Raw genomic sequence first — 13,542 nt, forward strand, 5'->3', positions numbered from 1 at the left:
TGCAAAACAGCGGGGTCTCTTTTTTTTCCCCTCAATGACATGTATTTATGATGCTATACTGTAAGATGCTTAGCAAACCTGGAAAGACAACACAAAACTGGGGGAAAATGAAACAATCAGGGAATAGGGTGGTTCTGTAATACTGAACTTGAGGTATAAATCATTGATCCAGATGAGTCTCTTGAGAGCCTTCCAACCTGGAAAAGCTATGCTGTTACTAGCCTGAAAGTGGTCACAGGTCACAAAAGCCATTATATGTGTGAAGGCCTGCTCAGGGATAGGTCATACAAGTTCCAGATGACTGCATTGGGTTTAGATGTTAGTTACAGGTGCTATGCATGAAGGAACTGCTTGTTTGGCTTTATTCCCACCAGTAAATCGTAAGATCCAAGATGGCAAATGCTGTTGTTGCTCTTGTTGCTTTGGGGATCTGCCTGTTTCAGTGGCAGCAAAGATCTGTGCCATTGGCTCAAATGTTTTTAACTTACTGACATCCCTGCCTCCTAGAGCATTCCGCAGTCATCAAAGTGAAGTTGCTAAGGGAAGCACAAAGCCTAAAGTCTGGTCTTGAAGCTGTATGTGTGGTTTCTGACTAAACACTTGACAAAACTTGAAAATTTCAGGAGGTGGGATGGGGACTGTGCCTGCATCAGGTGTCTTCTAGACAGAGCACAGTGCAAGGGGTGGGTTCTCTGCTGGTAGAAATTGCCATAGATAAGTTGTTTTACCCAGGGTGGGGTTTTTTCAATCATGCTTGTGTCCTTCCTGGGTTTTTTGCATGGTTCTAGTATACTTTGTAGTCCTGGGGTAAAGATTGGACTTTATGATCTTAAAGGTCTTTTCCAACCTAGTTGATTTTGTGATTCTGTATGGTTATACGCAGCTTCATTCTTATAAAAGCACACCAAAAGATCCATCTCTGTCTCCTCTGGAAGGTTAAGTTTTGGAGGTGGTCAGGGAGCACTAATACTGTTCATTACCTGCTTGGGACAATCCCAACATGCCCTCCCATGGCTTGGTGTCTTTGGATGAACCCCAGCTTATCTTATTTGGAAAGGATAGTTTGCCTGTTCCACTGCAGGTTTGTCACCTTGCACTCATTTTTGCAGTCTCCCCAGTCAGTCAATGGGAGTTCAGGGAGGGAGACATGATTTCACTCCATCTCTCTGCACATTCAGTATTATGGAACACTCAACACACAAGTATGTGCACTTCATCAGCTCTGCTATTAATTAAGCATGTTCCTGGGGGACATACTTAGCCAGATGTGACCAAGTCACCCAAGTGCTTGGAGTTTAGCTGGGCTTTGTCTAGAATTTGTGTGAACTGTGAATGTAAATTCCGGTGTTTCCAGGGGCAGGGGAAAAAAGTTGTTTTTTTTGTGTCGAAGGCCCATTTCTCAGGTAATTTGAGCTAGGGCTACAGGGTTAGAACATGACATTTTTATCTCAGAACTCAGCCATGTCGTGCCAGAGGATGTGAATGCAAGGCATGAAACAGAGATGTTTTATCTGTTATGAGCAGAATGATCTGGAACAAACCAGCAGCCCATCTGGATGACCCGCTCATGTGATCTTTGGTGCTTAATGATGCCTGGTTCTGTATTTAACTTGAAATGTTGTTTTGCTCTGAAAAGTGACTCTTTATAAAATTGGTATAATGAAGTTTCACAGGTCACTGTCTCCATGCTCAAGCATGCTTACTTCATCAGTCAATGAATACTTATTCTTGATTCCATCTTTGCACATCTGTTTCTGAAGTAGACCTATATTTTTTCAGTTATTGGGAGTTAGCAAATTGTACTGACTATCTACAAATCAAAGTAAAATCTACTTTACACTGTTATAACTGTGGTGATGCCAGAGGGGTTAGCAAGAGTAAAATTTGCTTTAGGACTTGGTTGTTTGAACAGATGTGATTCTGATTATGCACAAAACCCCCAATGAAATAGTGCCACTTTTATATAGTCACTTTTCAGACCATTATTATTTGAATATTTTCTTTGTATTAAAACAAATACAATTTTCCAAATTCTATTTACCCAGCCATTAGTTGTAAGTCGCTGGGTACCATTGAGTGTGTTGCAGGGTAACATCGGGTACGCCGATATGAAGAGTGAGGGCGGGCAGAAGCACGGATCAGCTGCAGGACTGTTAATCAGAAAACAGGCTAGCAAATGATTTCCTCAGGTTTCGGATGGTCTCGGCTTTTGCTTCATCTTCATTGGCATTTCCCCGCTGAGATGATTCAGGTATGCTGAAGGTGTTTGTCAGGGACTGTGATTTGCTGAAATGGAAAACAGAGTTCTGACTCAAGAGAAGGTGGTAGTTCAAAGCTGGTTACTGATGCTTTGTGTTCCATCACACAAATTCAAGGATGAACGGAAAGGTTAGCAAGGAGAATCTCTATATGCAAAGACATCCAGGAATAGCGGAGGTGGTGGTGGGGTGTGTGTGGAAGAGAATGGGACATGGGCAAGTAGCTCCAATATGAGTCCACATTAGTGTTTATGAAAACACCTGACTAAAAGCATTCAGTTACCACTTTGTGCAACTGTTGTGAGGATCACTTAAGTAATTTTGTTACTAATACAGAAGAATGGATTCATACTGAGGGTCACCTGTGTCTTTATCAGCCGTAGCATGACTGATGGTCCTATCCTTTCAGATGTGAGAACGCGAGCGGTTTGACAAGTTGTTAGGCATATCACCTGCAATATGTCCTGTTGCCTGCCCCCCAGTGTGTCTGCTCTGTCAGCTAAGTTATGCATGTCTTTTGGTTGGCTGCACTGCTCCTGCTGGGTGTTCATATGCTAGTCTTTAAGTTCAGATCAGGCCTGTGCTTTTGAAGTAAATCTCCCAATTTTCCCTGTTACCATGCTTTGTCACTGAGTGGCTTCTCCTGGTCAGTAATAGGCATTCAGCATAAGACCAGACCCTAAATTAAGGTACCTGGAATATATATAGTGTGGCGATTTCATCCTTAGCACCAACATATTCATCCTGAAGTGCACTGCTCTTGATTTATCTTGATCTCTCATCATCACTGAGAGCCTGTTCCAGAACATCATTCTTCTGCTGCCTAGAAACTGTCTTCTGCTTCCTAGCCTGTATTCTCTTCTGGCCTGATCATACCAATTTGCTCATATCTACTTAGCTTTTTGTCAACACCAAACAGTTTTTTGCCCATCTTTCCTGCCATGGTGCCAGCCAGATACGTTCCATGAAAGGTGGCATCCAAGGCTGCTACCAAAGATCCACAATAACTCTCTGGTATGCTTTGCTTCAGAAAAGCTCCTAAATATATAGTCACCATCTGGAGTTCTTTGTACCATAGAATCATTGATTAACTATCCTAAGGGTTGGAAAGGACCTTAAGATAATCCAATTCCAACACTCCTGCCATGGGCAGGGATGCCTCACACTAGACCATGTTCCCCAAGGCTCTGTTCAACCTGGCCTTGAGCACTGCCAGGGATGGAGCATTTACCACTTCTCTGGGCAACCCATTCCAGTGCCTCATCACCTTCACAGTAATGAACTTCTTCCTTATATCTAACCTGAACTTCCCCTGTTTAAGTTAGAACCCATCACCCCTTGTAACTACAGTCCCTGATGAAGAGTCTCTCTCTAGCATCCTTGTACCAGCTCAGGGTACTTTTTGACAGCCTTATTCTAATATCTACAGATATTACCAGTTTAACAGAGCACCTACTTCAGATGTGGGTGAGGGGTGGGTTGCTGCTTGGATGCTTCAGTGGGGCTTGGCTGGCTAGGAGCACGGCCTTGAGCAGGAGGTCTAGGCTGCTGCGGAGGGAACATGCCTGCCTTGGGAGCCTGGACTGGAGAGGACCCAGTTGCTGATCGGACTTGCTGTGGAGATCCGGGTGACCTTTGCTGCTGAGGGGAAGTGGACTGGGGGCTCTGGGGCTGCTGTCCTTGAGGGGAGAGCCGCTGCTGTGGAAGTGCATTTGTCCTTGGAGGCTGAGATCCCTGAGGCTGGCGGGGGCCACCTGGAAGGAACATGTAGACATGAGTAATTGCACATGGTGGTCAACAAACAAAGAGCATCTGTATGCAAAAATGAGTTTTGATAAGGGGGAGACTCTTCAGAGTAGCTTCATGCATAAAGGATGAAGGATAAGCAAAAACCTCTGTTACAGGCCTAAAACTGATGTCATGCCTTTGTCTCTAGAGTTGTCCATTTCTCTGCCTCCTTCAGTGCTAAAGAAGCTCTGCCATTCTCCCCAGGTGTGCTGTACTCACTCAATGTGCATGCAGAGTGCTGTACTCTTCCATGTAACTAATATTTCTTAGCCTTGGCAAGTGCTTCCTGCATTGGGAAAGAAGAGTCACTGCAGAACCAACCCTGTGCAGGAAATGATAGCTGAATATGCTGGTTTGTGTCAGCAGTTCCTTCATGGGCCCTGCAGTTTGACATGAGACTGCACACGCTATCGCTATCCATACATTTGTTCCAGCATTACCATCAGGTGGCTTCAGCCGTATTGATAACAGACTCTCAAACCTGAAGAGGATATGGAAAACAACTGAATGTGACATGAGGAATTGCTGGACGTGACAGGTAACAATGTGAGAAACTGACAGAAGTTACAGAGAGCATTGTGAGGGCTGGCTGGATTTCATGGGTGGTCAAGGGGAGCTTATGTGAGAGAAACACTTCACAGGGAATTGACGGGGAGTATTGGAAACAGACTGCAAGGCCAATGATTCTTGCATGTAACACTAGGCAATGTCAGGATTATATCAGTGTGTTTGGTATCTGAAATGCTAAATTCTGGATACAGCAAAACTGTGACCAATGAGGAAAAGATTTTTAGAGGTGGGTGTTAATTTGGTAGGAGATTGGAGTGAAGAAAGGAAGGTATGAAGGTGACAAAAAAGGAAGGGCTAATTGGTTATGTGAAGTGACTGGTTGGTGTGGTCTGGGTACCCATGGGGCAGCACTGTGCTTCATTACCTCAGCATAAATCCAGACAGTAAATCACACCCCTTGTTGTGACCAAGACACATGAGTCAAACCAGCTCCTTCTGTCAGGAGGAGCTAGGGGTGTGCTCTTGCTGACAGGGGAATACCTAGGCATCATCACACTGGTGCCTGTCCCAGGCCTGGCAGCACTAGCGTGTTTCCATGCCTTATCACTAGCAGCTCCTACAGCTTTATACTCTGTGCCCAGAATCTGGCTCCAGTGCCAGTTCAAGTGGCCTCCTTTGGCTGAGCCAAGTCCTACCAGCAGTATCAACTGGATCTTTATCAAGCTTTCATACACTTTCTGAGCTGCTGTGGAATATGACAGCGGCTGCTTTATGAACACACTGAATTTGCTGCCTGCTTGTCGGTGAATTGGAACAGTGAGTGAAACCTTTATCCTAATAGCTTCTATTTAGAGGGCAAACTGGTCTCACAGTCTGCACTGTCATGGGACCCAAAGAATGGTACCTTGAGGAGGAGGCCGTGGTTGGGACAGTTGTCCAAGCTGAGGTCCGGTCTGAGATTTCATTGGTGCGGGCTGAACTTGTGGAGGCTAGAGGGGGGGGAAAAAGCCATTCCAGTTAATACAGAGTCTCCAGAGAGAAGCCCTGAGGTAATACAGGAACTGCAGAGTCATGAAGTGTTCCTTAAATACACACACACACAGAGCATCTGGCTGGTAAAATCTTGTGGGACTGAAATGGAGAGCTGAGTAATAAAGAGCACAGAAGTTGTTTGCTCACAGGGAATAACAATGAAGTTACAGTTTAGAGCGTTTTTTATGCAACTGGGAATTACCCAATGTATCAGGCCTGAGGGGATCTCCTAGTCCCACCTCCCATTCTGGGCAGTTGCCAGCACCAGATGTTCCAAAGGAAGGTGGGATGAACCGTGGAAACATCTATGGAGTAATCATCTCTTTACCCTAAGGGGTCTCCTCTTGATTGCTAATAAGCAGGGGCCAGCTTCAACTGTGAAACATGAAGCTTATTATCTGCTCCACAAAATCTCTGCAAACGTTCCAGATACCTTGTTTTGATATTTACAACCAGACCCTTTGAGTCTTGCTCAGCAATCAGCCTCACCACCTTTCCCATTTCTTAACTCCATTGCTTTGTTCTGAGTTTTGAGAATACTTCTCACAACCTGCCATTCCTAAGCCATCCATTATTTTGCAGACCTTTACTGCCTTCTCTCTCATTCACCTCCTTTCTAAAGCCAAGGGACTGAATCCCTTCAGTCCTTCCATGAGAATGTTTCCAGCCCCCTAATTGTTTTCATCACCCACTTCTCTTTCCCAGCTTTGTGATTTCTTTTTGCAGATTTCAGAGGCAGGTCTGGTTATGTTATTCCAGATGAAGCAGTACCTGCATTCTCTGTAAACATCACTGGTTCATTTCTCCTGCATCCTAATTTCCTGCTTTCCCCTTGTCAACACAACCATAGGCTGAGCAATGGTTTTCATTAGCTTATATGTGACAAAGTCTTTCTCAAGGGGAAGGCCTAGAGCCACTTGCAAGGTACACAGATTGTTTATGTCCTCCCTCTCTCTACCCCCAGCTTACCTTACCTTTCAGTCTTCCATATGGAGTTTCATTTGCTGTTGTGATAACTGAACATATATAGCTCTGTCAGATGTTCTTCACAGCCCTCCCTGGTCTTGACTATGTAAATAAGTAGGTGCCATCTGCACTTTCTTCTCTCTCACTCTTACTCTTTTTGACAGATATTTTAGTAAACAGATTAAGCAACACAGAACTGTTGCACAAAAGGCTGGTCCGAAGCTAACAAAAGTCTGAGTAAGCCTCTTGCACAAAGCTGTTTACAAGAGCAGGGGAAGCTGGAGACAGATAGGCTGGTATGTGCCAGATTATTTACATGGAGAACACAATGATAAAAGGGTCTTCAAAGCTCCTGGAAGGTCAGGAGAATGAGCTAAATGATTCTGGAAATGGGAATAAATGTTTCATAGTTGGAAGCATTGAAATGGGTTTTAACTAACATGAATGTGATGAGGTTGCCAGGCCATCTTTTATGCTTTTTTGTCTGGAACTTGCAAATGGACAAGGAGGAAAATCTGGGAATTTTCCATTCATGGCTTCTAGTTCTACACAGCTTGGGAAAATAAACCTTGCCTTGGTGTTGGTGGAAATCTGCTGTCCTCATGCTGTGAGACATCCTGATAGACCAGCCAGAGAAAGGGGATCGGAGCTCATATTCACCTCTGCTGTTTTTGTCTAGAGCCAACCAAGGCTTCTCAGAGATGAAGGGGTAAGGGCCAGCCCAAGATCTTCTGCATTTGGAAGGGAAACAGTGAGGGGAAAGGATGGGGGGGGTGGGGGGAGGCAATGGGAGGACTGCAGCTGTAACCATGAAACCAGGTTTCATGTTGTAGGCATGAAAACGTTTGTTATTAACATCCTGTCCTGGTTTCCACCCAAGTATCAGTGTGACCCGGCTTAGTCTTTTAAGTTAAAATATATTAAAAGGTGATACTTTCAAGTATCGACTCTGATAACTGTTTGCAAGAATTAAGATCTCTCACATCAATATCTTTACCTCAGGCCAGCTTCTGTCAATTAAACTTTGCCTTTTAGTCTCTCCCTGCTTGCTTTAATCGGTCTTGTCTATTACCTTGCCTAAGGCTTTCTGACAGCCTAAATGCATTTTGACTGTTTAACTGTTTTCTACCACTTTATGAAAGTATTCTCATAGAAAAGGGTGAAAGAATCAAAAGGAAATTAATGGGACATTTTTCTTCAAGTGGTAGATGATCTTAAGCTGCAGTTCTGTCAGTTTATTAGTCTCCTGTATTGTTCTTTAAATTATTGTCTGAGGTAATTCATAAGGTCCACGACTTGTCTACATTTTCCTACATTACTCTTTCAACTTTTTGAACACGTATTTTGTATTTACTGTACACCAATCCTCTGGAGCAATAACTGCTTCGAACAAAATTGTACGGGATTTTTTTTCTTGGCAGCTTAGTCACTTCCTAAATTCAGTTCATTGGATGTAGCCATCTGTGTTGGGGGGCTTAATATATTTAAAAATATAAGTCATCATTGATTCAATCACTGTTTTTGTTCTCTCCCCTGTCTTTCTTATCAGGAAAGCCTGTCTAGTTTAATAAGTTCCCCATTTTCAGCAGTTAAATTTAGTAGAGTGTCAACACTGTCTCTTTTGTCTTCCTTTTCTCCCTTAACTTTGGATGATCCATGAAGCCCACCAATTCTTTGGTAGGGTTCCATCTTCAGATGAACTCAAAGAATGTGCTTCATTCTCTCTTCTACCTGCTCTTCAAAATCAGTTTCTATCCTTTTCACATTTCCTTTTATTACTTGCATGATGGTGATTAAAGGTCTTCTTAAATAGCAGATTTCCAAATTTGGAAGATACTTTTTCCTGTTTGTCTTGAATGTTTGCCACGTAAGTCTAGAAGTTTATTTCTTGCATTCCTGGTTCAGGAGAAGATCAGAAATGCATATGTGCATTCTGGGAAACAATGGTCTCTCAAATAACATCCATACAATTTTACTTCTAATGCTAGGGAGTTGATTAATTTTCTATCTGCTTGCATCATACTGTTGCTTTTTGTTATCTGTCCCTTAGACACCAAACCTAATGGTGTCTAAATATTCACTTTCTGAATTTGTACCTGGGTGTTTCTTAAGGCTAGGTCAGGATGTTGTTTCCTGTTGTGCTTGGATTTTGCAGTTACAGGAAGAAGACACCTACGGAGATGGAGAACTCTCTCTGAATTGCTGTTGTGTGATTTGACTTGCTACTTGTTAGCTGTAGTCTCACATTATTATGACTTGTTGCTTTTTCCATCTCTGTCAGTGCCGTGTTCATAATTTCTCAGCTTTTCTTGATCTGGAGACTAGTACAGACAGCTCCAATAATACGTATTAATATTCTACATATACCCATCAGATAATCAAGGGTTCATATTTCTATGTGCTCAGTACTGCTGTCCTTGTATTCAGAATTGTTGTTTTTCTTGGTTCTTTCAGTCTTCACCTGTAGCTCTAGTTCCACATCTCACCAGCCTCGCATGTGATTACTTTTCTGCACATTTGTAACTGTGTGTTATAGCATTGCACTAGTTTTTGTAGCGTGTGCAGTCCCTGCAATGTTTGTTGTACCAAGATCTTTGTCTATAGCAAAATACTCTAGTTAACATGTTTGTGGTTTTAATTTCCTTGGGTTTGTATACAGATACTTGTAGGTTGTATTCTTGATGAAGACCCTTCTGTTGTTTATTTGACATGCTATCCGTCTAAGACCACTTGTTTTGTTTTTATTTCAGCTGTATTTTAGGGCTGTTGTAATCCAATTCAATCCTGTACCAGTATATTACAGACATAGAAAGCAGATGCATCATCCATGTTCTCAGTTTCTGTTGGCTTCTCCTTTGCTCTTAGTTTATACACTCTCTATCTTGGCTATTCCAGATGGCAGTTGCTGATTCCACTTTGCCCAGTAAATCCTATCCCCTCTTTAACACTTTCCCTGCCTCAAAGCATTTTTAGTGTCTATTAAATGTTTACCTGCTCACTCTAGCTAAAACTTGGAGTTTACCATGAACACCCTCCATGCTGGGCATCTGATTCAGCAAGATTGTCATATGACAAAGGCAGAAAGCTATAGTGATTTTTCCCATTTTCTGGTCTCAACTGGAAATGGAAACTGTTCAGTTCATGCCAGTCAACATTATTCCTCAGCCTGTTTACTCTCCTTTGTTTTGTATACATCTGTTGCCCTCAAACTTTTGTTCTTGGCTCCCTGCTAGATACTGAAAGAGGTGCAGCACATACACCCAGAGACACAGATTATGTTCTGGTGTGTTTCATTTATACAGAACTGCCACTGGAAAATGTACTAAGGTTGAGTGCATTTGATACTCAAAATAAATATAGATGAGAAGCACTAAGGGGGCAGTTAAAATGCAAAAATTGCAGGTTCTTACATGAATTTAGCATTAGTCTAGCCTCCTCCTGATGAAGAGGGTGAAGGAAATCTTCAAAGAAGAAAGGCTGCATTAAGGAATGGAACAATTCTTGGTGGATACTCTCACTTCCTGTTCTGGGAAGCACAGATTTTCATTAGGGATGCAAAAACTGGAATGAAACCTATCCTGAGGCATGGTGTTAGATGGAGATGAAGTTGGGTGTTACAAGAACCTCTAAAAAATGTCTGTCTTTGGTATGCTGGGGTGATGTCACAATTATATGGAAGGAGAGGAAGGGAGAAAGAGGTGTTTATTAGACTTCGGAGTTTATGATAGACTTCTTTGGAAGAGCAGGAGTCAGTCTATCCAATCCATTCCCATATGGGACTGTTTGATCACTGAGGTGTCTGACTGCCTGATACCTGAGGAGAGCAAAGAGAGAATAAAAAGTTCAGGAAAACAACTTGGCCATAAGGTCTCTCTTCAGTCATACCCAAGGCCTCAGCGGTGATGGCGTAGATCCAGCAGTGGTGACAAGCTGAGTCATTTTGGAAACAACCAGATCAGCTATAAGTTGTCTGTCCTCTTCCACATGCTCCCCAATCAGGGGCATCGAGCTGTCCATCACCTGCCACAGGAAGGAAGAACAACACTTAGTAAGGAGGTTTTCAGGTGGCAGGTGCCTGTTTCAGCTCACCTCTCACATTAACCTGTTTTGTGTCTCCAAATCCTTGCCAAAACCTGGAGTCACCACTCCCCTCCATGCTGAAACACACTCGACTTTCTGATGAGTAGGATTTCACTCAGGATTTTTTGGAAATGGCATGTACTTCCTCTCCACTCCTCATCTTCCTTCCATTCATGACTTGGAAGCCAAGCCAAGACTTCTGCTGTCTGGAGGCTTTCTAAATCAGCTAAACACAAACCTTCTTCACACATCCAGAGGAGATGCCTCTGATGGATGAGGTCTCTCTAGCATTGTCCCACAGTATTTGAGGGGCACATTGCAGCAGAAAGGGCCACAGGAGAAGGGAAACAGTATGTATCAAAGCCTGAGGAGATGAGAGTAACAGGGACTGGAGGAAAGCAGGAAACATTTGGAATTAATCAGAAAGCACTGCACCCTTACAGGGGAAATAAACACCGCAGATGTGTAACGAAAAGGATGTCACCAAAACAACAGCACCCAATGCAGGAAACTAAACTTATTCTCTGTTTGCCTCCCTGATATAGTGGTGATACGACTGCTAGACAGGTACTACAAGTGTGCTGGGTAAAGTTGGGAAGCAAGACTGAGGGCATAGGGGAAGGAGAACTGTCAAAGGGTCTTTGAGGTAAGAAATAGTGCAATAACAGCAGTAATAAGTACAGCAGACCCTCAGCTGTATAGCAGCCCTAAACATGGTTTTCAACAGTTCATCATAAATCAAGTGCTTTGCAAACATTAGCTAAGTCCCACAGGAAGAACAGCACTATAATGAAGTTAAGATTCAGCTGGAGTAAATAGAATTGTACCAAAATATCAGGGTTGGAAGAGTTTATTTTATTTTGTTTTTATTTTTAAACCAAACATTAAAACCCCTGGAAATGCAGAGTTGAAGCCTGCATTGCTCAAGAAAGACACTGACTCATGCTCAGATTACAATCACAAGTGCACTCCACCCTGGCAAGGCTGCAAGAGTCAACTCTTGGGGTGAAATGGAAAGTTTTGACTCTTTTTGTAGTTTTAAAGTGTGGGAAATAAGTGAGATGAGTTCACTGAGTTTGTATTCCAGTCTTTTCTTGCAAATATTCATTTGGATTTATTTCTATAGGTGTTTTTTACAAACACTAAGGAAGCTGCCGAGCAAGTTTTAAGTGGGGTTCACATGAGAAGTGATCTGGTGTTTATTATTCATGGCCTACTTGGCCCAAGGGGCGAAAAGAGGAGGTTGGAAAATGAGGTGGCAGTGCTTGGCTAAATACACAAGGTGGCTTTTCATTCCACTGTCCATTTTGCTGTTTCTTTGTTAAAAAATAAAGCAGGGCAGGGAGACGTTTGTAGCAGTGTCAGGGAATAGCCAGTTCCTGCTTGTGTCTCACTGGACAGGGGTTCCTGAAGGCCCACCAGCAGGTTTGTGTGCAGATTTCCCCCACTTCAAAAGAACTTCCAATTCCAGTTCATGGTGACAAAAGTGGTCTCCCAGCTCTCTGCAGTGCACAATGCGAGAAACCTGTGTGGCCACTAGATGATGCCATTACTCTGCCATTATTAAGAGGCTGGCCAGCTAAGCCTAGCTCCTGACTCCCTAACCCTTCGTATGAGTAATTAGCACACAGCTCTGGTCAAGACACTTCCAGCCCTTTATTTCCCCATCTTAAGGACTTCTTTTCCCCTATTTCTGTGGCAGCAGTGGCTGGAGAGGAAAGGGGAGATGCTATTTGGTAAAGCGAAGGCACCAATGGGAATGAACCCCTGGCAAGGGTCCCACCTGAACCAATGAAGGTGCATGAGCAGTGAGAGTATCTGCTGTCCTGCTGTGTAGTGTCTGGCAGGGGAACACAAGTGGGAGACTGCAAATATGGGAATGAACAACAGCATATGCAGGGGAAGGTCTCTGGCAGTGATTTCTCTGGGCAAAATTACGCAGCTGGTTGACACTGAACTGAAAAGGATCATGAGATGTCACCTTGTCTGTTCTCCAGGAACGGGGAATTCCTCTGGAGCTATGCAGATGCAAATGCCAGTGCTGAAATAAATCAAATGGCTGAGAGGAATATGGGAATCACAGACAGATTGCACTAGTCTCATCCTAGGGAGATCACAGGATAGCTGGGCAAAACAAGATGTTGGCACATATGGACCCAGCCTTTGTAGCCACCCAAGGTCAGTGCCTGCTCCTGATGCAGCTGCTGTTGCCTGATGAGGTGTACAAGCAGGGAACAGAAAGTAGCGGGTGGAAAAGTGGCTCAGGAAAACCCCATCCTAGTCCTATCTGACACTGAGGCCTGAAGGCTGGCCTTGTTATTCCATGCTCTAGAGTGCAAGAGCAGAGTGTTAGGTGATTTTTAGGGAAGGAAGGAAGGAAATAGATGATTAGACATATCAAAAGAACTGATAGGGCAGTGCTGAAGGGATGGGCAGGGCTTCTTGCAGGCCAGCAAGAAGCAGGTTTGGTAATACAGCTTAGCTCTATGGCAGGTAGAGCTTAGCTTTTCCAGGAGGAAGAACGAATTATTTGCCCTCTATACTCATTCCATATTTATCAGCATAGCAGAGATATGGAAAAGGGTTAGATTACCCCTTCCACAACAGAAAAAGGGAGGCAGGAAGATTATTAAGCTGTGTAAGTTGCTGAGCTCTTTTGAGAATTTGGCTACTACCAGTGGCACTGAACTTGCAGTTTGGGCGATCTGGCCTTCTGATCCAGTGCTGACTATTCATGCTGAATATTCCCTTAAAGTTCTTTAAAGCAGAGGTAAAAGAAATATCAGCATTAACCATTAAATTCACGGCTGTTTTAGTAGAATGAAACTTTGAAGAAATCAGTGGATTTTGGCAAAGTTTTCAATATGAGCCAAGAAAATGGTTTGTAAGTGTGCTAGTGCTTGGAAGG

The 13,542-nt window shown here is 43.3% G+C and overlaps 1 protein-coding gene across 1 annotated transcript in view; it reads right to left on the reverse strand.

Annotated features, from left to right (window-relative positions):
- Positions 1-1,985: 1,985 nt before the first annotated feature.
- The window catches only part of SYN3 (synapsin III), a 194,647-nt gene continuing 183,090 nt past the window's right edge, over positions 1,986-13,542 (reverse strand). Inside the window, exons 11-14 of the mRNA XM_005150414.2 lie at positions 10,440-10,574; positions 5,461-5,545; positions 3,715-4,012; positions 1,986-2,286 (exon numbers count right to left, since the gene is read on the reverse strand). Of these exons, the coding sequence (XP_005150471.1) occupies positions 2,154-2,286; positions 3,715-4,012; positions 5,461-5,545; positions 10,440-10,574 (651 nt within the window). The 3' untranslated portion in view covers positions 1,986-2,153. The remainder of the gene's footprint in view (positions 2,287-3,714; positions 4,013-5,460; positions 5,546-10,439; positions 10,575-13,542) is intronic.

The sequence above is a fragment of the Melopsittacus undulatus genome, chromosome 5, assembly GCF_012275295.1.
Source record: "Melopsittacus undulatus isolate bMelUnd1 chromosome 5, bMelUnd1.mat.Z, whole genome shotgun sequence".
NCBI classification, from domain to species: domain Eukaryota; kingdom Metazoa; phylum Chordata; class Aves; order Psittaciformes; family Psittaculidae; genus Melopsittacus; species Melopsittacus undulatus.